Here is a 26,817-nt window from a genome sequence, read left to right as displayed (position 1 = left end):
CCGGTAGAACAGAGGGAGTTTATTGCTTCTCCAGGATACAGCACAGCACAGATGGAATCCGGTCACAGGGCAGGCCTAGGATGCCTCAGCCCCCTTGAGATGGGGGAGCCTGGGCCCCTAAATCCCAGCCCCTTGCCTAGGCTGCTTCCCCCATGATTCCAGACAGAAACTAAAACTCTCTCCCAGCCCTGCCCCCCAGCCAGGAGCTGGTCTCCCCTCTTCCCTGTGTCTCTCCCTGTGGGGCTGAGCCTGGGTGTCTGGGGGTATGTCTACACTACCCCGCTAGTTCGAACTAGCGGGGTAATGTATGCATACCGCACTTGCTAATGAAGCCCGGGATTTGAATTTCCCGGGCTTCATTAGCATAAGCGGGGAGCCGCCATTTTTAAATCCCCGCTGCTTCGAACCCCGTGTAGCACGGCTACACGGGGCTCGAACTAGGTAGTTCGGACTAGGTTCCTATTCCGAACTACCGTTACTCCTCGTGAAGCAGGGTAACGGGCTTCATTAGCAAGTGCGGTATGCATACATTACCCTCCTAGTTCGAACTAGGAGGGTAGTGTAGACATACCCTGGGTTAACACACCTTTGGGAGAGTCAGTGAGAATCTCCCATCCCAGCCCAGGGCCCCGGGTCACAGAGCAGACAGCCCCCCACTGCGCCCCACACACCTCACTGCACAGGGGGACCCCGGGTCACAGAGCAGACAGCCCCCCACTGCACCCCACACACCTCACCGCACAGGGGGACCCCGGGTCACAGAGCAGACAGCCCCCCACTGCGCCCCACACACCTCACTGCACAGGGGGATCCCGGGTCACAGAGCAGACAGCCCCCCCTGTGCCACAGCTGTGAAGAGCAGGACTTGAACAGGGGTCACTAAAGAGCTGGATAGATCCATGGAGGAGGGGTCCATCGATGGCCAGTAGCCAGGCTGGGCAGGGCTGGGGTCGCTGGCCTGTGTGTGTCAGAGGCTGGCAATGGGCGACAGGGGAGGGCTCCCTGTTCTGTTCCCTCCCTCTGGGGCACTGGGCGCTGTGGGCCGACAGGACACGGGGCTGGACGGGCCTTTGCTCTGGCACAGCCTGGCTGTTCTTATCTTCTCCCCAAGGGTTTACCGAAGGGCACAGGCCGGCTCTGGCTCTGAGCGGATCCCGGCCCAGGCCAAACCACGGCGCCTCTGTGTCCAACATGCTCCGAATGTCCCAGCGGGAGGAGAATCCCAGTGCACCTATAGCCCTGATCCCCCAGGGTCTTCATCCGACCAGCCTGTGGACCCCTCTTCCCTGGAGCCAGCCCCGAACTCCGTGTCCCGGGAGAGGGGCCGGTCCCCACGCCTGGCCTGGGTCAGCCCTCAGGCCCTGAACTGCCTGGCTCCAACATCCTGGTAGCCCCTGGAAGAAGGGAGCAGAGGGGAGGGTCAGGGGGTGTAACGGCCCCACCCCTGCCCCAGAGGGGGAAAACTCACCTGCGTCTGCACCGCCACAGCACCACGGCCACAGCCACGGCCACGGCCAGAGCCCCCAGGGTGATGCCCACGGCCAGGCCAGGGCCCCGGTGCCTGCTGTGCTCTGTAACACACGGGGGTCGTGCTGGGAATGGGGTGTGGGCCCAGCTCCCCCAGCCTGCTCTGCTCCTCCCATCCCAACCCACTGCCTTCTGCCTCGGCCAGCCCGGCTCCCCAGCCTCCCCGCAGCCCTCCTGCTCCCACACTGGACCAATCCTGTCCCCCAGCCTCCCCACAGCCCTCCTGCTCCCTCACCCGACCAGCCCTGTCCCCCAGCTCCCCACAGCCCTCCTGCTCCCCCACCTGACCAGCCCTGTCCCCCAGCCTCCCCGCAGCCCTCCTGCTCCCCCACCCGACCAGCCCTGTCCACCAGTCTCCCCACAGCCCTCCTGCTCCCCCACCTGACCAGCCCTGTCCCCCAGCCTCCCCGCAGCCCTCCTGCTCCCCCACCCGACCAGCCCTGTCCCCCAGCCTCCCCACAGCCCTCCTGCTCCCCCACCCGACCAGCCCTGTCCCCCAGCTCCCCACAGCCCTCCTGCTCCCCCACCCGACCAGCCCTGTCCCCCAGCTCCCCACAGCCCTCCTGCTCCCCCACCCGACCAGCCCTGTCCCCCAGCTCCCCACAGCCCTCCTGCTCCCCCACCCGACCAGCCCTGTCCCCCAGCCTCCCCGCAGCCCTCCTGCTCCCCCACCCGACCAGCCCTGTCCCCCAGCCTCCCCACAGCCCTCCTGCTCCCCCACCCGACCAGCCCTGTCCCCCAGCCTCCCCGCAGCCCTCCTGCTCCCCCACCCGACCAGCCCTGTCCCCCAGCTCCCCACAGCCCTCCTGCTCCCCCACCCGACCAGCCCTGTCCCCCATCCTCCCCGCAGCCCTCCTGCTCCCTCACCTGACCAGCCCTGTCCCCCAGCCTGCTCTGCTCCTCCCATCCCAACCCACTGCCTTCTGCCTCGGCCAGCCCGGCTCCCCAGCCTCCCCGCAGCCCTCCTGCTCCCCCACCCGACCAGCCCTGTCCCCCAGCCTCCCCACAGCCCTCCTGCTCCCCCACCCGACCAGCCCTGTCCCCCAGCCTCCCCACAGCCCTCCTGCTCCCTCACCTGACCAGCCCTGTCCCCCAGCCTCCCCGCAGCCCTCCTGCTCCCCCACCCGACCAGCCCTGTCCCCCAGCTCCCCGCAGCCCTCCTGCTCCCCCACCCGACCAGCCCTGTCCCCCAGCTCCCCGCAGCCCTCCTGCTCCCCCACCTGACCAGCCCTGTCCCCCAGCCTCCCCGCAGCCCTCCTGCTCCCTCACCTGACCAGCCCTGTCCCCCAGCTCCCCACAGCCCTCCTGCTCCCTCACCTGACCAGCCCTGTCCCCCAGCTCCCCGCAGCCCTCCTGCTCCCTCACCTGACCAGCCCTGTCCCCCAGCCTCCCCGCAGCCCTCCTGCTCCCTCACCCGACCAGCCCTGTCCCCCAGCTCCCCACAGCCCTCCTGCTCCCCCACCCGACCAGCCCTGTCCCCCAGCTCCCCACAGCCCTCCTGCTCCCCCACCCGACCAGCCCTGTCCCCCAGCTCCCCACAGCCCTCCTGCTCCCTCACCTGACCAGCCCTGTCCCCCAGCCTCCCCGCAGCCCTCCTGCTCCCTCACCCGACCAGCCCTGTCCCCCAGCTCCCCACAGCCCTCCTGCTCCCCCACCCGACCAGCCCTGTCCCCCAGCCTCCCCACAGCCCTCCTGCTCCCCACCCGACCAGCCCTGTCCACCAGCCTCCCCGCAGCCCTCCTGCTCCCCCACCCGACCAGCCCTGTCCCCCAGCCTCCCCGCAGCCCTCCTGCTCCCCCACCCGACCAGCCCTGTCCCCCAGCCTCCCCGCAGCCCTCCTGCTCCCCCACCCGACCAGCCCTGTCCCCCAGCTCCCCGCAGCCCTCCTGCTCCCCCACCCGACCAGCCCTGTCCCCCAGCTCCCCACAGCCCTCCTGCTCCCCCAACCGACCAGCCCTGTCGCCCAGCGTCCCCGTGTCCCTCCTGCTCCCCCACCCGACCAGCCCTGTCCCCCAGCCTCCCCGCAGCCCTCCTGCTCCCCCACCCGACCAGCCCTGTCCCCCAGCTCCCCACAGCCCTCCTGCTCCCTCACCTGACCAGCCCTGTCCCCCAGCCTCCCCGCAGCCCTCCTGCTCCCCACCCGACCAGCCCTGTCCCCCAGCCTCCCCACAGCCCTCCTGCTCCCTCACCTGACCAGCCCTGTCCCCCAGCCTCCCCGCAGCCCTCCTTCTCCCCCACCCGACCAGTCCCTTCCCCCAGCTCCCCACAGCCCTCCTGCTCCCCCACCCGACCAGCCCTGTCCCCCAGCTCCCCACAGCCCTCCTGCTCCCCCAACCGACCAGCCCTGTCGCCCAGCGTCCCCGTGTCCCTCCTGCTCCCCCACCTGACCAGCCCTGCTCCCCCAGTTCCCACTGCAGTCTCCCTCCTCAGCCCACTTTTCCTGTCCTGTCCCACTCAGTTCCTGCATCCTACTCCCTGTGGCCCATCCCCCCACCTTGTTCACCCGTTAGCCCCCCTGCGCCCCAATCCCGTTGCCTGCACCCACCCTGGCCCATGCAGACCAGGCAGGAAAAGCCCCCAGGACTATGACCATCCCCTTGCCCCCTGGCACGTGCACCTACCCCAGAGGATCAGCAGGCTCCGGACCCCCAGGCTGCTGTGCTGCACCCGGCAGGCGTAGCTGTGCCCGTCGCCCGGCCCCACGGCCAGGGAGCTGCGCAGCTGGTAGGTCAGGTCGGCGTTGGGCAGGATCCCGCTGGAGTTCAGCCGCCAGCCCGGCTCCACCTCCTCCCCGTCCTGCAGCCAGGCCACGCGGACGGCCCGGGGGTAGAACCCGGTGACCCGGCAAACCAGCAGCCACGGCATGGGGGGCTCGGCTGGGGGAGGCTCCCGGACAAACACTACGGCGACCGGCCGCTCTGGGACAGGGGAGAGATGGGGCAGGGGAGAGGGGACCAGTCAGCCGGAGCCGCAGTGACTCGCTAGCCCGGCCCTGCTCCATGCCGGGGGTCAGGCGCTGGCCCTGCTCCTGGCCAGGCCCAATTCTCCCCTGATCTTGCCAGTGGTGCCGGAACCCCCCTTGACTTTCTGTCTCAAAATGCTGTGCAGTGTGGCTAGGAGGTGGCTGCTGCGCTGCACCCCAGCTACAGCTGCATTTGGTCCCTGCACCAACAGCCCCACCCCACCCCAGCGCATCCCCACCTTGCCTCTGCAGAGACGCGTTCCCATGTGAGACAAAGCTCTTGATCTCACTGACGCACGTGGTTCCCAGGAGTGTCCGAATCGTGCTGATGGTGCCCTTGTCCTGGTTGAGACGGTCCCGGGTGTACAGCGCCGCCTTATCCTCCGAGCGAGCCACCCAGGTGCCGGCGTCCATGTCCAAGCCAAGGAAGTCCTGACCACTGACTCCGGCCTCATAGAAGCCCCGGGAGGTACCGTTGGGGTGCAGCTCGCAGCCAAAGGCGCTCTGGATAACAATAGGGTCTGGGGGAAGACGACGAGTGTCAGGATGGCAGGAGGGCTGGGGGGTGCGTCAGAAGCAGAGAGGCGGGGGAGCAGAGATATAACGTCTGGCACAAGGAGGCTGTCCGGCCATGACACGTCGGCGGGACAGCCGAGTGACCCTGGCTGGAGTTCAGGCTACGTTCCAGTTCCCCTTTAAGCAGCTCTGCGGTCCCAGCCCAGCTGGATGGGCAGGCGCTGAGCAATGTCTGTGGGGCAGTCGGGGCTCCTGGGGTGCAGACCCCACCCCACTCCCCTGCCTTTCGCAGGGCCAGGTCTGGGTGCGGAGGGACCAGGGGCCTCGGCTCAGGGGCTGGCACATGGGCCCTTTCCCCTCTAGGAAGCGCAGGCTGCAGGGAGGCCCAGCGTGGCCCAGCCACTTCTGCGGTGGACAGTTGGACACAGGAGACTCCCCCCTAAGGGAGCCCCGACTCGGCACCCCCATCCGCAGCCAGAGGGGACTCTCAGCCAGCCGAGCAGAAGGGTTATTGGTTCGCAGGGACACTGCATGACACAGAATTGGACACAGAGTTGTGGGGGAAGGGAAGGACACACGCACACACACACACACACACACACACGCACACACACACGCACACACGCACACACGCACACACACACGCAGTGAGTGTAACAGCCCCCCACTACGTCACAGGCTCCAATCAGCCTGAGACCCGGGACTGGCCGTCCTGGCCCCATCTGCCCTGTCAGGACACACGTCATTGCTGAAGTGAGTGTGTCAGTTCTCAGCCCCCGAAAATCCCTCCAGCGGCTCCGTACTCACAGCTCTGGCCCAGCTGCTGCGCGAGTCTGTTCACCAGGCGGATGAAGTTGAACAGGTAGTGATGGATCATCTGCTCCAGCTCCTGCCACTCTTTGGGGGTCAGGCCCTGCCGGGCCCAGGGCTGCAGGAAGCGGATGGGGCAGGTGCTGCAGTTCATGGAGTGGGTCTCCAGGTCGGCCAGCAGGGCCACCCCCTCCACGTGTGAGGAGCTGGCGTTGTGGAGGACAACGGTTTGCAGCAGCCGGAGGGTGAGAGAGTCTGGGGGGAGAGGAGCAGAGGGGGCAGGAAACAAGTGGAGAACAGAACAGGTGGGCGGGGAGATCAATGAACGTCCGTCCTGTAAACAATACACAGCGACGCTGCTGAGCCGTAATCGTCCCCCTCCTCTGACACCCCCAGCCAGGATCACTAGCCCCCCCCCCAGGCATTACACCGTCCCCACCCCCAGGGCCACCACAGCTGGGACAGGGCATGGGGGTCCCAACTCACCGTCCATGGCCCCCCACGCGCTGGAGAGGAGCAGCAGCGGGAGCAGCATGCTGGCAGGGGAAGGTGGATCTGGGCTCCAGCGGGCACCAGGGAAGTAGGAAAAGGGGCCCCAGGATCCCCACACGCTTTCAGTTCCTCCCCAGCCACGGGCGTCGGCAGCCGCTTCCCCCCATCTGTGTCTCGCTTCCACTCTGTGCCCAGGCCAATGAGGGCAGAGCCCGTCGGGAGCAGCAGGAGCCAAGCCATGCCCCCGGCTCAGGGAAGGACTGCTCAGAGCTCTGGGGCGCCAGCCCAGTGCGGTCCCACCCCCCCACCGCATGGGGAGCAGCTCCTGCTGCCCCCACTCCCGGCGCCCTCACACCACCCTGCGGCCATGGGGCAGCCCTGCCTGCCAGGGGAGAGCCCCCCGCTGCTTCTGCCCCACTCCCTGCCCCCTAGCTCCCTCCTGGGGCCATGGGGCAGCCCTGCCTGCCAGGGGAGAGCCCCCTGCTGCTTCCGCCCCACTCCCTGCCCCCTAGCTCCCTCCTGGGGCCATGGGGCAGCCCTGCCAGCCAGGGGAGAGCCCCCTGCTGCTTCCGCCCCACTCCCTGCCCCCTAGCTCCCTCCTGGGGCCATGGGGCAGCCCTGCCTGCCAGGGGAGAGCCCCCTGCTGCTTCCGCCCCACTCCCTGCCCCCTATCTCCCTCCTGGGGCCATGAGGCAGCCCTGCCAGCCAGGGGAGAGCCCCCCGCTGCCTCCACCCCACTCCCTGCCCCTAGCTCCCTCCTGGGGCCATGAGGCAGCCCTGCCTGCCAGGGGGGAGCCCCCCGCTGCCTCCGCCCCACTCCCTGCCCCCTAACTCCCTCCTGGGGCCATGAGGCAGCCCTGCCTGCCAGGGGAGAGCCCCCTGCTGCTTCCGCTCCACTCCCTGTCCCCTAGCTCCCCCCTGGGGCCATGGGGCAGCCCTGCCTGCCAGGGGAGAGCCTCCTGCTGCTTCCGCTCCACTCCCTGCCCCCTAGCTCCCTCCTGGGGCCATGGGGCAGCCCTGCCTGCCAGGGGAGAGCCCCCTGCTGCTTCCGCTCCACTCCCTGCCCCTAGCTCCCTCCTGGGGCCATGGGGCAGCCCTGCCTGCCAGGGGAGAGGCCCCCGCTGCCTCCACCCCACTCCCTGCCCCCTAGCTCCCCTCTGGGGCCATGGGGCAGCCCTGCCTGCCAGGGGAGAGCCCACTGCTGCTTCTGCCCCACTCCCTGCCCCCTAGCTCCCCACTGGGGCCATGGGGCAGCCCTGCCAGCCAGGGGAGAGCCCCCTGCTGCTTCTGCCCCACTCCCTGCCCCCTAGCTCCCTCCTGGGGCCATGGGGCAGCCCTGCCAGCCAGGGGAGAGCCCCCTGCTGCTTCCGCCCCACTCCCTGCCCCCTAGCTCCCCCCTGGGGCCATGGGGCAGCCCTGCCTGCCAGGGGAGAGCCCCCTGCTGCTTCCGCCCCACTCCCTGCCCCCTAGCTCCCCCCTGGGGCCATGGGGCAGCCCTGCCAGCCAGGGGAGAGCCCCCTGCTGCTTCCGCCCCACTCCCTGCCCCCTAGCTCCCCCCTGGGGCCATGGGGCAGCCCTGCCAGCCAGGGGAGAGCCCCCTGCTGCTTCCGCCCCACTCCCTGCCCCCTAGCTCCCTCCTGGGGCCATGGGGCAGCCCTGCCTGCCAGGGGAGAGCCCCCTGCTGCTTCCGCCCCACTCCCTGCCCCCTAGCTCCCCCCTGGGGCCCTGGGGCAGCCCTGCCTGCCAGGGGAGAGCCCCCTGCTGCTTCCGCCCCACTCCCTGCCCCCTAGCTCCCTCCTGGGGCCATGGGGCAGCCCTGCCTGCCAGGGGAGAGCCCCCTGCTGCTTCCGCCCCACTCCCTGCCCCCTAGCTCCCCCCTGGGGCCATGGGGCAGCCCTGCCAGCCAGGGGAGAGCCCCCCGCTGCCTCCACCCCACTCCCTGCCCCTAGCTCCCCCCTGGGGCCATGGGGCAGCCCTGCCAGCCAGGGGAGAGCCCCCTGCTGCTTCTGCCCCACTCCCTGCCCCCTAGCTCCTCCCTGGGGCCATGGGGCAGCCCTGCCTGCCAGGGGAGAGCCCCCCGCTGCTTCTGCCCCAATCCCTGCCCCCTAGCTCCCCCCTGGGGCCATGGGGCAGCCCTGCCTGCCAGGGGAGAGCCCCCTGCTGCTTCTGCCCCACTCCCTGCCCCCTAGCTCCCCCCTGGGGCCATGGGGCAGCCCTGCCTGCCAGGGGGGAGCCCCCCACAGAGGGGTAGGCCTGGGGCGGGGGTTAGAAGCCCCCCCCCTCCAGCCAGCAGGGGGCTCCTGCCCCTTGGGCTTGCCCTGGACCCTGCTGCTGGGGGGCAACTGGGCTGCACCTGGGGGGGGCAGGGCGGGAGCTAGAGGGAGCCCCCCCCATCCTGTCCCCTCCACCCAACGGCCCAACCCTTGGCCCCGCCCCCGTCCCTCACGCGCTGTCACTCGCGGGCCCCGCCCTGCCATCGCCAGCAACAGCCAATCAGGAGGCGGCCCCGTGTGGCGGCGTCACTAGTTGCCGGGCAGAGCCAGCAGGCTGGCGCGAGGGAAAGTGCTGGGGAGGCGACGCGCGGCGACAACGACCGCTCAGATCGCGAGGGGGCGGGGCCGACGGTCACTCAGGGCCAGGAGGGGGCGGGGCCGACGGTCACTCAGGGCCAGGAGGGGGCGGGGCCAACGGTGACTCATGGGCGGGGGGCGGGAGCTCAGAATTTGAGGGGTCCTGCCCCCCGAGCTCCTCATGCCCAGCACCCCCGGCCATGCTCCTGTATCCCAAAGCCCCCATTGCTGCCCCCCATCCCCGGTGCAGAGCCCGTTCCCCGTTCTGCCCCCACCCCCGGTGCAGAGCCCGTACCCCATTGCTGCCCCCCATCCCCGGTGCAGAGCCCGAACCCCGTCCTGCCCCCACCCCCGGTGCAGAGCCCGAACCCCGTCCTGCCCCCCATCCCCGGTGCAGAGCCCGAACCCCGTCCTGCCCCCCATCCCCGGTGCAGAGCCCGAACCCCGTCCTGCCCCCCATCCCCGGTGCAGAGCCCGAACCCCGTCCTGCCCCCCATCCCCGGTGCAGAGCCCGTACCCCGTCCTGCCCCCCATCCCCGGTGCAGAGCCCGAACCCCGTCCTGCCCCCACCCCCGGTGCAGAGCCCGTACCCCGTCCTGCCCCCCATCCCCGGTGCAGAGCCCGAACCCCGTCCTGCCCCCCATCCCCGGTGCAGAGCCCGTACCCCGTCCTGCCCCCCATCCCCGGTGCAGAGCCCGTACCCCATCCTGCCCCACAACCCCAGTCCTGAGCCTGTACCCCATCCTGCCCCCCAACCCCCAGTGCAGAACCTGTATCCCAGCCTGTCCTCCACCCCCCAATGCAGAACCTGTATCCCATCACACAACCACCAGCCCCGAGTTTCCCCAAAGCTGGAGTCTCCCTCCTGCCCCCCGCAAACTCATCCCCAGTCCCACCCTAGAGCCCACATCCCCAGCTGCTGCCCTCCCTCTCCTGCACCCCCATCTTCTGCCCCAGCCCTGAGCCCCCTGCTCTCCGACCCCCTTGGCCCGCGCCCGCCACACGCACTGTATGAGCCGCACCCGCCCGCGTCACACGACTCATTCCGCCCAGAGGGAGCCATTCAGGCACCGCCCTGCCTCCCGCGCCCCCACCCCCATCGGCCCAGGGGGCTGTCCCGCTGTGACGTAGTGGGGGTACCTGGCTGGTTTCTACGCTGCTGGCTCTGGGGTAACCCCACTGGCTGCCTGGGGACCGCGGCCCAGAAGGACAGGCCATGAGTCACTATGCAAAGGGTCTCAACCTGTCTGACCAGCCACCCCCCATGGAGAGGGACAAAGGAAGGGGGATGCTGCCCTGGCTGGGGGCAGGGCTGGAAGAGGGGAGCTAGTTCCTGGCTGGAAAGCAGGGAAGAAGGAGCTGGGGAGGGGGCTGGGATCCCCCCATCTCAAGGGGGCACTGAGGTCTCTTAGCCCCAGTTCCTGGAACCAGATCACATCTGTGCTGTGCTGTGCTGGAGGAGCAATAAACCACCCTCAATAAACCACCACCGACTGGTGGAGTCTGTTCGTACCATTTCGGGGTGCAGGAGACGGGGGACCCCAACGCGCCGTCACACCCGCATCTCCCCCCTCCCCTCTGCTGCATTCAGGCCCGGCCCCGTGGGGCAGGGCCGGGCCCAGCCGAGCAGGGAGCCCCCACAGCCAGGAAGTGACCCCCAGCCAGGATCCAGGCTCAGCCCCAAGCTCCTGGGTTCTCTCCTGTCTGCCCCCCACGTCACGGCTCCCCAGGTCGGGCCCTGGCCCAGCCCGTTTGCAGGGTAAGACCTCCCCCTGCCCCACTCTCCCTGCAGGGTGAGCCCCATGGCTCCACTGCTCCTGTGGCCACAGCTTGGAGCCGGTAGTGCCGGCCTCAGTCCCAAGCCTCCTGCAGTGAGTCGCTTCGGAGCAACGGGCCCTCCTGTTTTGCCACCCATGTGCAGAATAAATTCTGTGCACCGAGGCCCGGGTGCCTGTGCACCACCCATAGCAGCTGCTGCCGGCTGGGAGTGCTGTGCTCATCCGCTGGGCAGCGCTGGAGTGTCCCCAGGGTGGTTGCTCAAGCCCTGCCCCCGAGAGACGTGTTCCCCCCACCCTAGGGCACGTGTCCGGGTCAGTCCTGCAGGGACCAGCCGTGTCAGAGCAGGGGGTAGCAGGGGCATTGGCAGCCCACAGGTCAGCCCAGAGACGTGGGTCACAGCACAGCCCCCTTGGGGGTCTCCCAGCCCCAGCCAGGCCGTGGGGTCCCATTGGCTGCTGCTCGGTGCCTTTGTCCTGGTCTGCCCCACCCTGGGTCCTTGGGCCTCCAAACCATACACGGGGAAACTGAGGCACATGCCTGTATCTATAGAAAACGCTACACAAAATTCCCAATCATCACCCGGCCTCTGAACATCAGATTGGGGCGGGCACCCCCAGGAGTATAAAGCGCCCCCCCACCCCCGTCCCGTTCCCAGCCCCACATGCTGCTGCAGTTGGAGCTGCGCAGTTCTGGGTGCCGGTGTTTACACACAGCTCAGGGGAGCAGCGTCCGGCCGGCGTCTGTCCGTCTCTTCAGCGTGGCTCACGGACGCTGCTCTGCCTGGCAGCAGGCTGGGGGTGCAGCCCCTGCTGTGACGTAGTGGGGGTACTTGCTGGGCTGTGGTGACCCCTGCTGTCTGGAGCAAGACCCAGCAGGGAAAACCTCGCTAGGCAGAGGTAATGCCAAACTTGTTGAGCCAGGGGCCAGACACCCCCCATGGAGAGGAACAAAGGAAGGTGGATGCTGCCCTGGCTGGGGGGGCAGGGCGGCAAGGGAATTTAGTTAGTGGGTTGGTGGCTGTCTGTGAGGATGGATGAGACAGCCTAGGGAGAGGAGCTGGAGTTTTAGGGGCCCAGTCTCCCCCATCTCAAGGGGGCCTGAGGCATCCTAGCCCAGTTCCTGTAACCAGATTACATCTGTGCTGCGCTGTGCTGGAGGAGCAATAAACCACCCTCAATTCCACTGGCTGGTACAGTCTGTTTGTGCCATTTCGGGGTGCAGGAGACGGGGAACCCCCAACGCGCCGTCACACTGGTGTCAGAAGTGGGATCCACTGCACCCCGTGGATGAAGCTCCCAGCGGCAAGCGACAAGGCGCAGTAGAAGCAAGAGCCCTGGAGCCAGGCGTGCTGGAGACAGAGCGAAGCGGTTCCTGGGAATCGTGGGGCGCTGCAGCACTAGACTGGTGAGTCTGCACCGAGGGGCCCAGCGGGCAGATGGCCTACGCCCGACTCTTGAAGGCAGAGCTGGTGGGGCTGTGCAGAGAGAGGGGCTTGCCTGTGCGGAAAGCAACCAAGGCCCAGCTGATTGCCCAGCTGGAAGAGAATGACCAGCCACAGGGCCAGGATCTTGTCCCCAGGGGAAGCAGCCAGACCCCTCCTGAGAGTGTGTCAGGCTCAGAGAGGGGGAGGAGCGCTGGAACCCACTGGAGAGATGAGACAGCGTCTCCCGGGAGGCCTGCAAGCCGTAGCCCATCTAGGGCAGGGGCCAGCCCAGCGGAGCTGCGGCGGCTGGAGATCCAGCTGCGGATGAAGGAATTGGAAGTAGAGGACCGAGAGAGGGAGCGCCAGGACCGAGAGAGGGAGCGCCAGGACCGAGAGAGGGAGCGCCAAGATCGAGAGAGGCAGCGGCAGCATGAGCTGGCCATGGCAGAGCGGAGAACCGGCGGGGCACCGGCTGCGCCAAGTGCGGATGGACCCCAAGGTCCCAGGACTGCCAGACGCTTGGAGAGGCTCATGGTGGCCCAATTGAAGGACATGGGTGACATAGACGGGTTCCTCAGTGCCTTTGAGAGGGCCTGTGGACTGCAACGGGTTCCCCCAGCTGACTGGCTGCAGGAGCTCATCCCCGCACTGAGCCAGGAGGCGGCCGGAGTGCTCAGTCAGCTGGAGGACCTACAGCCAGGGGATTACAACCGAGTCAAGGAGGCCCTGCTGCACAAGTTCGGGCTGACCCCCGAGATGTACAGGAAGAAGTTCCGGGGGGTACAGAAAGGGCCACGGGAGACCTATGTGGACCTGGCCTCCCGCCTGGTGCAATACTGCCGCAAGTGGGTGTCTGGAGTCGGAGCCCAGACCGCAGAGGAGCTGCTCAAGCTGGTCATGATGGAGCAGTTCTATGAAGCGTGCCCACCCAAACTGAGGCTGTGGCTCAAGGACCGGAGACCAGAGAACCCCCAGGAGGCCGGGAGGCTGGCGGATGAGTTCACGGAGAGCCGGTCCGGGTGTGAACGGGAGTCCCGGAGAGAGAGGGAACCGCGCAGAGACCGGATCTTGGCTGAGCAACGGAGAGAGACACCTCCGAGGCGAGCCCCAGGGACCAGGACCAGTCATCGATACCCCAGAGAACCAGCCAGGCCCTGGACAGAGACAGCCCAAAGCCTAACTTGCCATCGCTGTGGGCTCAGTGCACCAGGTCCCGGGACCGGGGACTTTCCAGGGTTAACTGGCTGGGGCGGGAGGAAGGGCAGGCTGCCCCAGAGGCAGGGGCTGGCAGGCAAACCTCAGCTCAGAGAGAGGGGAAGGATGCTCAGTGCACCTCCCCTGGGAGGTCTGATTCTCAGGAGGCGGATTTCTCCGTGTACCGGGTGGGGGCAGGACGGCCCCTGCGGAGCGAGTGCCTCATACCCCTGGAGGTGGATGGTAGGAAGGTGACGGGCTTCTGGGACACGGGGGCGGAGGTGACTCTGGCCTGATCCGACATAGTGGCCCCAGAGCGGATACTACCCCACGCGCAGCTGACCCTGAAGGGCATAGACGGGTCCCCGTTTAAGGTGCCTGTAGCCAGGGTGCATCTGAAATGGGGGGCGAAGGAAGGCCTCAAGGAAGTGGGGGTGCACCCGCACTTGCCCACCGAGGTGCTGATGGGGAATGACCTAGAGGAGTGGCCCCATGAATCCCAGCGGGCTCTAGTCACTACCCGGAGCCAGAGCCAGCGGGGGGCTGACAACGTGGGTCCAGGGAAGGACTCCTGGCAGCGTCCTCAGGGTCCCATCCCAGTGGACACGGGGTCCAGCCAGGCTGGGACTCCGGACCTAGGCAGAGGTGGGGGACAGGTCCCGATCCCTGCCTCAGCAGCTGAATTCCAGGCTGAGGTGCAGGCAGACCCCTCCTTGCAGAGGCTGAGGGACCAGGCTGGCCTCCGTGCAGCTCAGCCCCGGGGGAGAGGTGGCCAGGAGAGATTCCTGCGGGAGCGTGGGCTCCTGTTCCGTGAGTGGCTCCCCCCCAGGAAGGCGAGGGCATGGAGGGTCCAGCGGCAGCTGGTCGTCCCCCGAAAGTATCGCCTCAAGCTGCTGTATTTGGCCCACGACGTCCCCGTTGGGGGCCACCGGGGGATCCGGAGCACCCGGCTGAAGCTGCTCCAGCACTTCTATTGGCCGGGAATCTTTACAGCCGTGCAGCGGTACTGCCGGTCCTGTGACTCCTGCCAGAGGGGCGGGAAGGCCCAAGACAGGAGGAAAGCGGCTTGGGGGTCTCTACCCCAGATAGACCCTCTGGGCTTGCTGAGAGAGCTATGGGAGGGGAAGACCTCCCTGGATGGAGCATCGGGGGTGGAAGCCGCCCTGGCTGTCCAGAGAAGGCTCACTGGGCTCATGGCCCCGGCCCGAGAGACCCCGGCCAGAGATCAAGGCCAGCGGAAGGGTGGGTGTGACCCCCGAGGACAGGCCTGCGCCAGTCGCCCTGGAGCGGGGCGGCGAGTGGACAGAGGGAAGCCAGCTCATGTGGGGCCTCACCACGGCCGGCCCGAGTCAAGGGGAGCACCCATGTCCCCAGGGCGGGTTCCCACGCAGAGGACCCGAACTTCCCTAGGTCACGAGCGGAGTGACCCTGCTCAGTTCGCTCTCGGAGGGGGGAGAACTGTGACGTAGTGGGGGTACTTGCTGGGCTGTGGTGACCCCTGCTGTCTGGAGCAAGACCCAGCAGGGAAAACCTCGCTAGGCAGAGGTAAGGCCAAACTTGTTGAGCCAGGGGCCAGACACCCCCCATGGAGAGGAACAAAGGAAGGTGGATGCTGCCCTGACTGGGGGGGCAGGGCGGCAAGGGAATTTAGTTAGTGGGTTGGTGGCTGTCTGTGAGGATGGATGAGACAGCCTAGGGAGAGGAGCTGGAGTTTTAGGGGCCCAGTCTCCCGCATCTCAAGGGGGCCTGAGGCATCCTAGCCCAGCTCTGTGACCAGATTACATCTGTGCTGCGCTGTGCTGGAGGAGCAATAAACCACCCTCAATTCCACTGGCTGGTACAGTCTGTTTGTGCCATTTCGGGGTGCAGGAGACGGGGAACCCCCAACGCGCCGTCACACCTGCCCCGCCCCACTCGACCCCCCGCTCCCAGACAGAACCCAGGAGCCCTGGCTCCCAGCCCCACCCGGCGCTCACCCACTTCCCCCCCGCAGCCAGGGCGATGCTGGCGGCTGCGAGACCCCGGTCATGCCCACGGCCCTGGTGCTCTGTGCTGCACAATCCACCCTCAGAGCATGGGTCCTCCGCCCTGGAGCCAGCCCCGAGCCAGCCCCGGGCTCCGTGTCCTGGGAGAGGGGCCGGTCCCCACGCCTGGCCTGGGTCAGCCCTCAGGCCCTGGACTGCCCAGCTCCAACATCCTGGTAGCCCCTGGAAGAAGGGAGCAGAGGGGAGGGTCAGGGGGTGTAACGGCCCCACCCCTGCCCCAGAGGGGGAAAACTCACCTGCGTCTGCACCGCCACAGCACCACGGCCACAGCCACGGCCACGGCCAGAGCCCCCAGGGTGATGCCCACGGCCAGGCCAGGGCCCCGGTGCCTGCTGTGCTCTGTAACACACGGGGGTCGTGCTGGGAATGGGGTGTGGGCCCAGCTCCCCCAGCCTGCTCTGCTCCTCCCATCCCAACCCACTGCCTTCTGCCTCGGCCAGCCCGGCTCCCCAGCCTCCCCACAGCCCTCCTGCTCCCTCACCCGACCAGCCCTGTCCCCCAGCCTCCCCGCAGCCCTCCTGCTCCCTCACCCGACCAGCCCTGTCCCCCAGCCTCCCCGCAGCCCTCCTGCTCCCTCACCCGACCAGCCCTGTCCCCCAGCTCCCCGCAGCCCTCCTGCTCCCCCACCCGACCAGCCCTGTCCCCCAGCCTCCCCGCAGCCCTCCTGCTCCCCCACCCGACCAGCCCTGTCCCCCATCCTCCCCACAGCCCTCCTGCTCCCCCACCCGACCAGCCCTGTCCCCCAGCCTCCCCACAGCCCTCCTGCTCCCCCACCCGACCAGCCCTGTCCCCCAGCTCCCCACAGCCCTCCTGCTCCCCCACCCGACCAGCCCTGTCCCCCAGCCTCCCCGCAGCCCTCCTGCTCCCCCACCCGACCAGCCCTGTCCCCCATCCTCCCCACAGCCCTCCTGCTCCCCCACCCGACCAGCCCTGTCCCCCAGCCTCCCCACAGCCCTCCTGCTCCCCCACCCGACCAGCCCTGTCCCCCAGCCTGCTCTGCTCCTCCCATCCCAACCCACTGCCTTCTGCCTCGGCCAGCCCGGCTCCCCATCCTCCCCGCAGCCTCCTGCTCCCCCACCCGACCAGCCCTGTCCCCCAGCCTCCCCGCAGCCCTCCTGCTCCCTCACCCGACCAGCCCTGTCCCCCAGCCTCCCCACAGCCCTCCTGCTCCCCCACCCGACCAGCCCTGTCCCCCAGCCTCCCCACAGCCCTCCTGCTCCCCCACCCGACCAGCCCTGTCCCCCAGCCTCCCCGCAGCCCTCCTGCTCCCTCACCCGACCAGCCCTGTCCCCCAGCCTCCCCACAGCCCTCCTGCTCCCCCACCCGACCAGCCCTGTCCCCCAGCCTCCCCACAGCCCTCCTGCTCCCCCACCCGACCAGCCCTGTCCCCCAGCCTCCCCACAGCCCTCCTGCTCCCCCACCCGACCAGCCCTGTCCCCCAGCCTCCCCGCAGCCCTCCTGCTCCCTCACCTGACCAGCCCTGTCCCCCAGCCTCCCCGCAGCCCTCCTGCTCCCCCACCCGACCAGCCCTGTCCCCCAGCCTCCCCACAGCCCTCCTGCTCCCCCATCCGACCAGCCCTGTCCCCCAGCCTCCCCGCAGCCCTCCTGCTCCCCCACCCGACCAGCCCTGTCCCCCAGCCTCCCCGCAGCCCTCCTGCTCCCCCACCCGACCAGCCCTGTCCCCCAGCCTCCCCACAGCCCTCCTGCTCCCCCACCCGACCAGCCCTGTCCCCCAGCTCCCCACAGCCCTCCTGCTCCCCCACCCGACCAGCCCTGTCCCCCAGCCTCCCCGCAGCCCTCCTGCTCCCTCACCCGACCAGCCCTGTCCCCCAGCCTCCCCGCAGCCCTCCTGCTCCCCCACCCGACCAGCCCTGTCCCCCAGCCTCCCCGCAGCCCTCCTGCTCCCCCACCCGACCAGCCCTGTCCCCCAGCCTCCCCACAGCCCCTCCTGCTCCCCCACCCGACCAGCCCTGTCCCCCAGCCTCCCCACAGCCCTCCTGCTCCCCCACCCGACCAGCCCTGTCCCCCAGCCTCCCCACAGCCCTCCTGCTCCCCCACCCGACCAGCCCTGTCCCCCAGCCTCCCCACAGCCCTCCTGCTCCCCCACCCGACCAGCCCTGTCCCCCAGCCTCCCCACAGCCCTCCTGCTCCCCCACCCGACCAGCCATGTCCCCCAGCCTCCCCACAGCCCTCCTGCTCCCCCACCCGACCAGCCCTGTCCCCCAGCCTCCCCGCAGCCCTCCTGCTCCCCCACCCGACCAGCCCTGTCCCCCAGCCTCCCCACAGCCCTCCTGCTCCCCCACCCGACCAGCCCTGTCCCCCATCCTCCCCACAGCCCTCCTGCTCCCTCACCTGACCAGCCCTGTCCCCCAGCCTCCCCGCAGCCCTCCTGCTCCCCCACCCGACCAGCCCTGTCCCCCAGCCTCCCCGCAGCCCTCCTGCTCCCTCACCCGACCAGCCCTGTCCCCCAGCCTCCCCGCAGCCCTCCTGCTCCCTCACCCGACCAGCCCTGTCCCCCAGCCTCCCCACAGCCCTCCTGCTCCCCCACCCGACCAGCCCTGTCCCCCATCCTCCCCACAGCCCTCCTGCTCCCTCACCTGACCAGCCCTGTCCCCCAGCCTCCCCGCAGCCCTCCTGCTCCCTCACCTGACCAGCCCTGTCCCCCAGCCTCCCCGCAGCCCTCCTGCTCCCCCACCCGACCAGCCCTGTCCCCCAGCCTCCCCGCAGCCCTCCTGCTCCCCACCCTACCAGCCCTGTCCCCCAGCCTCCCCGCAGCCCTCCTGCTCCCCCACCCGACCAGCCCTGTCCCCCAGCCTCCCCGCAGCCCTCCTGCTCCCCACCCTACCAGCCCTGTCCCCCAGCCTCCCCGCAGCCCTCCTGCTCCCCCACCCGACCAGCCCTGTCCCCCAGCCTCCCCGCAGCCCTCCTGCTCCCCCACCCGACCAGCCCTGTCCACCAGCCTCCCCACAGCCCTCCTGCTCCCCCACCCGACCAGCCCTGTCCCCCAGCCTCCCCGCAGCCCTCCTGCTCCCTCACCTGACCAGCCCTGTCCCCCAGCCTCCCCACAGCCCTCCTGCTCCCCCACCCGACCAGCCCTGTCCCCCAGCCTCCCCGCAGCCCTCCTGCTCCCCCACCCGACCAGCCCTGTCCCCCAGCCTCCCCGCAGCCCTCCTGCTCCCCCACCCGACCAGCCCTGTCCCCCAGCCTCCCCGCAGCCCTCCTGCTCCCCCACCCGACCAGCCCTGTCCCCCAGCCTCCCCGCAGCCCTCCTGCTCCCTCACCCGACCAGCCCTGTCCCCCAGCCTCCCCGCAGCCCTCCTGCTCCCCCACCCGACCAGCCCTGTCCCCCAGCCTCCCCGCAGCCCTCCTGCTCCCTCACCCGACCAGCCCTGTCCCCCAGCCTCCCCGCAGCCCTCCTGCTCCCCCACCCGACCAGCCCTGTCCCCCAGCCTCCCCGCAGCCCTCCTGCTCCCCCACCCGACCAGCCCTGTCCCCCAGCCTCCCCGCAGCCCTCCTGCTCCCCCACCCGACCAGCCCTGTCCCCCAGCCTCCCCGCAGCCCTCCTGCTCCCCCACCCGACCAGCCCTGTCCCCCAGCCTCCCCGCAGCCCTCCTGCTCCCTCACCCGACCAGCCCTGTCCCCCAGCCACCCCGCAGCCCTCCTGCTCCCTCACCTGACCAGCCCTGTCCCCCAGCCTCCCCACAGCCCTCCTGCTCCCCCACCCGACCAGCCCTGTCCCCCAGCCTCCCCGCAGCCCTCCTGCTCCCCCACCCGACCAGCCCTGTCCCCCAGCCTCCCCACAGCCCTCCTGCTCCCCCACCCGACCAGCCCTGTCCCCCAGCCTCCCCGCAGCCCTCCTGCTCCCCCACCCGACCAGCCCTGTCCCCCAGCTCCCCACAGCCCTCCTGCTCCCCCACCCGACCAGCCCGGCTCCCCAGCCTCCCCACAGCCCTCCTGCTCCCTCACCCGACCAGCCCTGTCCCCCAGCCTCCCCGCAGCCCTCCTGCTCCCTCACCTGACCAGCCCTGTCCCCCAGCCTCCCCGCAGCCCTCCTGCTCCCTCACCTGACCAGCCCTGTCCCCCAGCCTCCCCACAGCCCTCCTGCTCCCTCACCCGACCAGCCCTGTCCCCCAGCCTCCCCGCAGCCCTCCTGCTCCCCCATCCGACCACCCCTGTCCCCCAGCTCCCCACAGCCCTCCTGCTCCCTCACCTGACCAGCCCTGTCCCCCAGCTCCCCACAGCCCTCCTGCTCCCCCACCCGACCAGCCCTGTCCCCCAGCCTCCCCACAGCCCTCCTGCTCCCCCACCTGACCAGCCCTGTCCCCCAGCTCCCCACAGCCCTCCTGCTCCCCCACCCGACCAGCCCTGTCCCCCAGCCTCCCCGCAGCCCTCCTGCTCCCCCACCCGACCAGCCCTGTCCCCCAGCCTCCCCGCAGCCCTCCTGCTCCCCCACCCGACCAGCCCTGTCCCCCAGCCTCCCCGCAGCCCTCCTGCTCCCCCACCCGACCAGCCCTGTCCCCCAGCCTCCCCACAGCCCTCCTGCTCCCCCACCCGACCAGCCCTGTCCACCAGCCTCCCCGCAGCCCTCCTGCTCCCCCACCCGACCAGCCCTGTCCCCCAGCCTCCCCACAGCCCTCCTGCTCCCTCACCTGACCAGCCCTGTCCCCCAGCTCCCCACAGCCCTCCTGCTCCCCACCCGACCAGCCCTGTCCACCAGCCTCCCCGCAGCCCTCCTGCTCCCCCACCCGACCAGCCCTGTCCCCCAGCCTCCCCGCAGCCCTCCTGCTCCCCCACCCGACCAGCCCTGTCCCCCAGCTCCCCACAGCCCTCCTGCTCCCCCACCCAACCAGCCCTGTCCCCCAGCTCCCCACAGCCCTCCTGCTCCCCACCCGACCAGCCCTGTCCCCCAGCTCCCCACAGCCCTCCTGCTCCCTCACCTGACCAGCCCTGTCCCCCAGCCTCCCCGCAGCCCTCCTGCTCCCCCACCCGACCAGCCCTGTCCCCCAGCCTTCCCACAGCCCTCCTGCTCCCCACCCGACCAGCCCTGTCCACCAGCCTCCCCGCAGCCCTCCTGCTCCCCCACCCGACCAGCCCTGTCCCCCAGCCTCCCCGCAGCCCTCCTGCTCCCCCACCCGACCAGCCCTGTCCCCCAGCCTCCCCGCAGCCCTCCTGCTCCCCCACCCGACCAGCCCTGTCCCCCAGCCTCCCCGCAGCCCTCCTGCTCCCCCACCCGACCAGCCCTGTCCACCAGCTTCCCCACAGCCCTCCTGCTCCCCCACCCGACCAGCCCTGTCCCCCAGCCTCCCCACAGCCCTCCTGCTCCCCACCCGACCAGCCCTGTCCCCCAGCCTCCCCACAGCCCTCCTGCTCCCCCAACCGACCAGCCCTGTCCCCCAGCTCCCCACAGCCCTCCTGCTCCCCCAACCGACCAGCCCTGTCCCCCAGCCTCCCCACAGCCCTCCTGCTCCCCCACCCGACCAGCCCTGTCCCCCAGCCTCCCCGCAGCCCCTCCTGCTCCCCACCCTACCAGCCCTGTCCCCCAGCTCCCCACAGCCCTCCTGCTCCCCCACCCGACCAGCCCTGTCCCCCAGCCTCCCCGCAGCCCTCCTGCTCCCCCACCCGACCAGCCCTGTCCCCCAGCCTCCCCACAGCCCTCCTGCTCCCCCACCCGACCAGCCCTGTCCCCCAGCCTCCCCGCAGCCCTCCTGCTCCCCCACCCGACCAGCCCGGCTCCCCAGCCTCCCCACAGCCCTCCTGCTCCCTCACCCGACCAGCCCTGTCCCCCAGCCTCCCCGCAGCCCTCCTGCTCCCCCACCCGACCAGCCCTGTCCCCCAGCCTCCCCACAGCCCTCCTGCTCCCTCACCTGACCAGCCCTGTCCCCCAGCCTCCCCGCAGCCCTCCTGCTCCCTCACCTGACCAGCCCTGTCCCCCAGCCTCCCCACAGCCCTCCTGCTCCCCCACCCGACCAGCCCTGTCCCCCAGCCTCCCCGCAGCCCTCCTGCTCCCCCACCCGACCAGCCCTGTCCCCCAGCCTCCCCACAGCCCTCCTGCTCCCTCACCTGACCAGCCCTGTCCCCCAGCCTCCCCGCAGCCCTCCTGCTCCCTCACCTGACCAGCCCTGTCCCCCAGCCTCCCCGCAGCCCTCCTGCTCCCTCACCTGACCAGCCCTGTCCCCCAGCCTCCCCACAGCCCTCCTGCTCCCTCACCCGACCAGCCCTGTCCCCCAGCCTCCCCGCAGCCCTCCTGCTCCCCCATCCGACCACCCCTGTCCCCCAGCTCCCCACAGCCCTCCTGCTCCCTCACCTGACCAGCCCTGTCCCCCAGCTCCCCACAGCCCTCCTGCTCCCCCACCCGACCAGCCCTGTCCCCCAGCCTCCCCACAGCCCTCCTGCTCCCTCACCTGACCAGCCCTGTCCCCCAGCTCCCCACAGCCCTCCTGCTCCCCCACCCGACCAGCCCTGTCCCCCAGCCTCCCCACAGCCCTCCTGCTCCCCCACCTGACCAGCCCTGTCCCCCAGCTCCCCACAGCCCTCCTGCTCCCCCACCCGACCAGCCCTGTCCCCCAGCCTCCCCGCAGCCCTCCTGCTCCCCCACCCGACCAGCCCTGTCCCCCAGCCTCCCCGCAGCCCTCCTGCTCCCCCACCCGACCAGCCCTGTCCCCCAGCCTCCCCGCAGCCCTCCTGCTCCCCACCCGACCAGCCCTGTCCCCCAGCCTCCCCACAGCCCTCCTGCTCCCCCACCCGACCAGCCCTGTCCACCAGCCTCCCCGCAGCCCTCCTGCTCCCCCACCCGACCAGCCCTGTCCCCCAGCCTCCCCACAGCCCTCCTGCTCCCCACCCGACCAGCCCTGTCCACCAGCCTCCCCGCAGCCCTCCTGCTCCCCCACCCGACCAGCCCTGTCCCCCAGCCTCCCCGCAGCCCTCCTGCTCCCCCACCCGACCAGCCCTGTCCCCCAGCTCCCCACAGCCCTCCTGCTCCCCCACCCGACCAGCCCTGTCCCCCAGCTCCCCACAGCCCTCCTGCTCCCCACCCGACCAGCCCTGTCCCCCAGCTCCCCACAGCCCTCCTGCTCCCTCACCTGACCAGCCCTGTCCCCCAGCCTCCCCGCAGCCCTCCTGCTCCCCCACCCGACCAGCCCTGTCCCCCAGCCTCCCCACAGCCCTCCTGCTCCCCACCCGACCAGCCCTGTCCACCAGCCTCCCCGCAGCCCTCCTGCTCCCCCACCCGACCAGCCCTGTCCCCCAGCCTCCCCGCAGCCCTCCTGCTCCCCCACCCGACCAGCCCTGTCCCCCAGCCTCCCCGCAGCCCTCCTGCTCCCCCACCCGACCAGCCCTGTCCCCCAGCCTCCCCGCAGCCCTCCTGCTCCCCCACCCGACCAGCCCTGTCCACCAGCTTCCCCACAGCCCTCCTGCTCCCCCAACCGACCAGCCCTGTCCCCCAGCCTCCCCACAGCCCTCCTGCTCCCCCACCCGACCAGCCCTGTCCCCCAGCCTCCCCGCAGCCCCTCCTGCTCCCCACCCTACCAGCCCTGTCCCCCAGCTCCCCACAGCCCTCCTGCTCCCCCACCCGACCAGCCCTGTCCCCCAGCCTCCCCGCAGCCCTCCTGCTCCCTCACCTGACCAGCCCTGTCCCCCAGCTCCCCACAGCTCTTCTGCTCCCCCACCCGACCAGCCTTGTCCCCCAGCCTCCCCACAGACCTCCTGCTCCCCCACCTGACCGTCCCCCCTCCCCGCCCCCTGGCACGTGCACCTACCCCAGGGGATCAGCAGGCTCCGGCCCCCCAGGCTGCTGTGCTGCACCCGGCAGGCGTAGCTGTGCCCGTCGCCCGGCCCCACGGCCAGGGAGCTGCGCAGCTGGTAGGTCAGGTCGGCGTTGGGCAGGATCCCGCTGGAGTTCAGCCGCCAGCCCGGCTCCACCTCCTCCCCGTCCTGCAGCCAGGCCACGCGGACGGCCCGGGGGTAGAACCCGGTGACCCGGCAAACCAGCAGCCACGGCATGGGGGGCTCGGCTGGGGGAGGCTCCCGGACAAACACTACGGCGACCGGCCGCTCTGGGACAGGGGAGAGACAGGGCAGGGGAGAGGGGACCAGTCAGCCGGAGCCGCAGTGACTCGCTAGCCCGGCCCTGCTCCATGCCGGGGGTCAGGCGCTGGCCCTGCTCCTGGCCAGGCCCAATTCTCCCCTGATCTTGCCAGTGGTGCCGGGACCCCCCTTGACTTCCTGTCTCAAAATGCTGTGCAATGTGGCTAGGAGGTGGCTACTGTGCTGCACCCCAGCTACAGCTGCATTTGGCACCGGGCCAGGGTGTCTGCACCAGCAGCCCTGCCCCACCCCACCCCACCCCAGCTACAGCTGCATTTGGCACCGGGCCAGGGTGCCTGCACCAGCAGCCCCGCCCCACCCCAGCTACAGCTGCCTTTGGCACCGGGCCAGGGTGCCTGCACCAGCAGCCCCGCCCCACCCCACCCCACCCCAGCTACAGCTGCATTTGGCACCGGGCCAGGGTGCCTGCACCAGCAGCCCCGCCCCACCCCAGCTACAGCTGCCTTTGGCACCGGGCCAGGGTGCCTGCACCAGCAGCCCCGCCCCACCCCAGCTACAGCTGCATTTGGCACCGGGCCAGGGTGTCTGCACCAGCAGCCCCGCCCCACCCCAGCTACAGCTGCATTTGGCACCGGGCCAGGATGCCTGCACCAGCAGCCCCGCCCCACCCCAGCAGTGGCTGCATCTCTGTCCCAGATGAAAGACTCTGGCTGAAAAGCCCCACACCTGCCCCCTGGGGTGGCTGCCTCTGTGCTGGGCGAGAGACCCCTGTACGGAGGGCCCCACCCCCTCCCCCGCGGTGGCTCCGGGCAGCCCCACCTCGCCTGTGCAGAGACGCGTTGCCGTACTGCACGAAGCTCCTGATCTCGTTGACGCAGGTCGCTCGCAGGAGGGACAGCAGGGTGACGGTCGTGATCCTGTCGTGGCTCATGTACTCCTGGGCGTCCAGTGCCGGCTTCTCCGCCGAGCGAGCCACCCAGGTGCCGCTGCCCGTGTCCAGGCTCAGGAAGTCCCGGCCGCTCAGCGCCACGTCGTAGGACCCCCGGGAGCTGCCGTTGGGGTGCAGCTCGCAGTGGATGGAGCACTGGGTAACAAAGGGGTCTGGGGGGGAGGTCACGGGGCAGACACAGGCAGAGGGGCATGAGGCAGGTGCAGAACCTCGGGCCAGGAGATGGCAGCAGGATGGGGGGCGCCCCAGGCTGGAATTCGGGGCATGTTCCAGTTCCCCTTTAAGCAGCTCTGCGGTCCCAGCCGGGCAGGATGGGCAGGCGCTGAGCAACGTCTGTGGGGCAGTCGGGGCTCCTGGGGTGCAGACCCCACTCCCCTGCCTTTCGCAGGGCCAGGTCTGGGTGCGGAGGGACCAGGGGCCTCGGCTCAGGGGCTGGCACATGGGCCCTTTCCCCTCTAGGAAGCGCAGGCTGCAGGGAGGCCCAGCGTGACCCGACTGCCTCTGGGGGCCCGTGGGACACGGGGGTTCCCCTCTAAGGGACACCGGCTCCAATCCCCTGAGACCCGGGACTGGCCGTCCGGGCCCCATCTGCCCTGTCAGGACACACTCGGTTGCTGAAGTGAGTGTGTCAGTTCTCAGCCCCCGGGGACCCCTCCAGCGGCTCCGTACTCACAGCTCTGGCCCTGCTTCTGCGCGAGTCTGTTCACCAGGCGGACGAAGTTGAACAGGTAGCGATGGATCACCTGCTCCAGCTCCTGCCACTGCTTGGGGGTCAGGCCCTGCCGGGCCCAGGGCTGCAGGAAGCGGATGGGGCAGGTGCTGCAGTTCATGGAGTGGGTCTCCAGGTCGGCCAGCAGGGCCACCCCCTGCATGTGGGAGCAGCTGGCGTTGGGGAAGTCATCGGTCTGCAGCAGCCGGAAGGTGACAGGCCCTGGGGAGAGGCAGGGAAGCTGCGGGAGGGGCAGGAAGCAAGGGGAGGACCAAGCGGGGGGGGGGACGGAGATCTCAGACCCCTGAGCTCCCTGCTGCCCCGACGCCCGCCCCGTCCCCTCCGTCCCCAGCCGGGGTCTCCCTGCGTGGGGTGCCCCTGCCTCCGGCATCACCCCAGTGGGGGCCCCACTTACCAGCCAGGCCCCCCCACAGCCCGGGGAGGAGCAGCAGAGGGAGCAGCGCCCTGGGGCGGGCGTCAGGGCAGCGGGACGAGGGGCCCCGAGTCACCCCCATGCTCTCGGTTCTGCCCCGGGCACACGCCTGCCTCCCGGGCAGCTTCTCTGTGGGTCTGTCTGCGCAGCCCTGTGCCCCCGCCGCCAGCCCCGGGCCAATCGGGGCGGAGCCAGCTGCGGTGACAGGCGGGAGGGGGATCCCCGGCCGCACGAGCCCCCCCTCCCGCCCCCCCCGTGGGCAGCAAGTTCCCCTGCCCCTCCCCCTCCCCCTCCGGTGGGGACCAGCTCCACCTTGCGCCTCGCTCGCGGGAATGCGGCCCCCCGGCGCCGGGACGGTGCCTGTGCAAGGCCAGCGCGGGAGGGACGCGGGTTCGCCCCCCTTTGCCGGCGGCGCACAAACCCCCCGGAACAGGCCGGCCCTGTGGCTAGAGCCCCGTGGGGGGGGGGGCGCACCTGCTCGCCCAGCCTGTGCACACTGTGGTTTCTCACGGTTCCTGCGGCGGCCCACGTGTGCCCTGACGGTTCCCCCCAGCCGGCTCACACCCCACGGTGCCTCCTGACACGGGTTTGGGGCGCCCCGACCCTGCACCCCCCTCCGCAGCCAGGGGGCTCTCAGCCGGCTCATACCCCACGGTGCCTCCTGACACGGGTGTTGGGGCGCCCCGACCCTGCACCCCCCTCCGCAGCCAGGGGGGACTCAGCCGGCTCACACCCCACGGTGCCTCCTGACACGGGTGTTGGGGTGCCCCGACCCTGCACCCCCCTCCGCAGCCAGGGGGCTCTCAGCCGGCTCATACCCCACGGTGCCTCCTGACACGGGTGTTGGGGCGCCCCGACCCTGCACCCCCCTCCGCAGCCAGGGGGCTCTCAGCCGGCTCACACCCCACGGTGCCTCCTGACACGGGTGTTGGGGTGCCCCGACCCTGCACCCCCCTCTGCAGCCAGGGGGCTCTCAGCCGGCTCACACCCCACGGTGCCTCCTGACACGGGTTTGGGGCGCCCCTGACCCTGCACCCCCCTCCGCAGCCAGGGGGGACTCAGCCGGCTCACACCCCACGGTGCCTCCTGACACGGGTGTTGGGGTGCCCCGACCCTGCACCCCCCTCTGCAGCCTGGGGGGCTCTCAGCCGGCTCACACCCCACGGTGCCTCCTGACACGGGTGTTGGGGCGTCCTGACCCTGCACCCCCCTCCGCAGCCTGGGGGGCTCTCAGCCGGCTCACACCCCACGGTGCCTCCTGACACGGGTGTTGGGGCGCCCCGACCCTGCACCCCCCTCCGCAGCCAGGGGGGCTCTCAGCCGGCTCACACCCCACGGTGCCTCCTGACACGGGTTTGGGGCGCC

General features: G+C 70.5%; 1 protein-coding gene across 8 annotated transcripts; it reads right to left on the bottom strand.

Moving 5' to 3' along the window:
• Positions 1-577: 577 nt before the first annotated feature.
• On the bottom strand, positions 578-25,876 carry LOC142823563 (antigen-presenting glycoprotein CD1d2-like). Of its 8 annotated transcripts, none has more exons than XM_075914792.1 (8): positions 23,073-23,623; positions 15,555-15,657; positions 15,250-15,480; positions 5,813-6,149; positions 4,729-5,010; positions 4,149-4,445; positions 1,469-1,571; positions 578-1,394 (listed from the first exon to the last, which is right to left on the bottom strand). In XM_075914792.1, exons 1-8 carry the CDS (start codon positions 23,450-23,452, stop codon positions 1,355-1,357), a joined length of 1,773 nt encoding a protein of 590 aa, XP_075770907.1. In that variant the 5' UTR covers positions 23,453-23,623; the 3' UTR covers positions 578-1,354. The 8 variants fall into 8 exon arrangements, with proteins under 8 accessions (XP_075770907.1, XP_075770906.1, XP_075770910.1 ...); XM_075914791.1 differs by having other exon boundaries at positions 4,734-5,010; XM_075914790.1 differs by lacking the exons at positions 578-1,394; positions 1,469-1,571; positions 4,149-4,445; positions 15,250-15,480 and adding exons at positions 24,181-24,462; positions 24,984-25,241; positions 25,435-25,870 and having other exon boundaries at positions 4,793-5,010; positions 5,813-6,070; positions 23,073-23,369.
• Between the last annotated feature and the right edge of the window lie 941 nt (positions 25,877-26,817).

The sequence above is a fragment of the Pelodiscus sinensis genome, unplaced genomic scaffold, assembly GCF_049634645.1.
Source record: "Pelodiscus sinensis isolate JC-2024 unplaced genomic scaffold, ASM4963464v1 ctg105, whole genome shotgun sequence".
Taxonomy (NCBI): domain Eukaryota; kingdom Metazoa; phylum Chordata; order Testudines; family Trionychidae; genus Pelodiscus; species Pelodiscus sinensis.
Note: the sequence above shows the minus strand (reverse complement) of the source record. Positions and strands in the feature narration are given on the sequence as shown.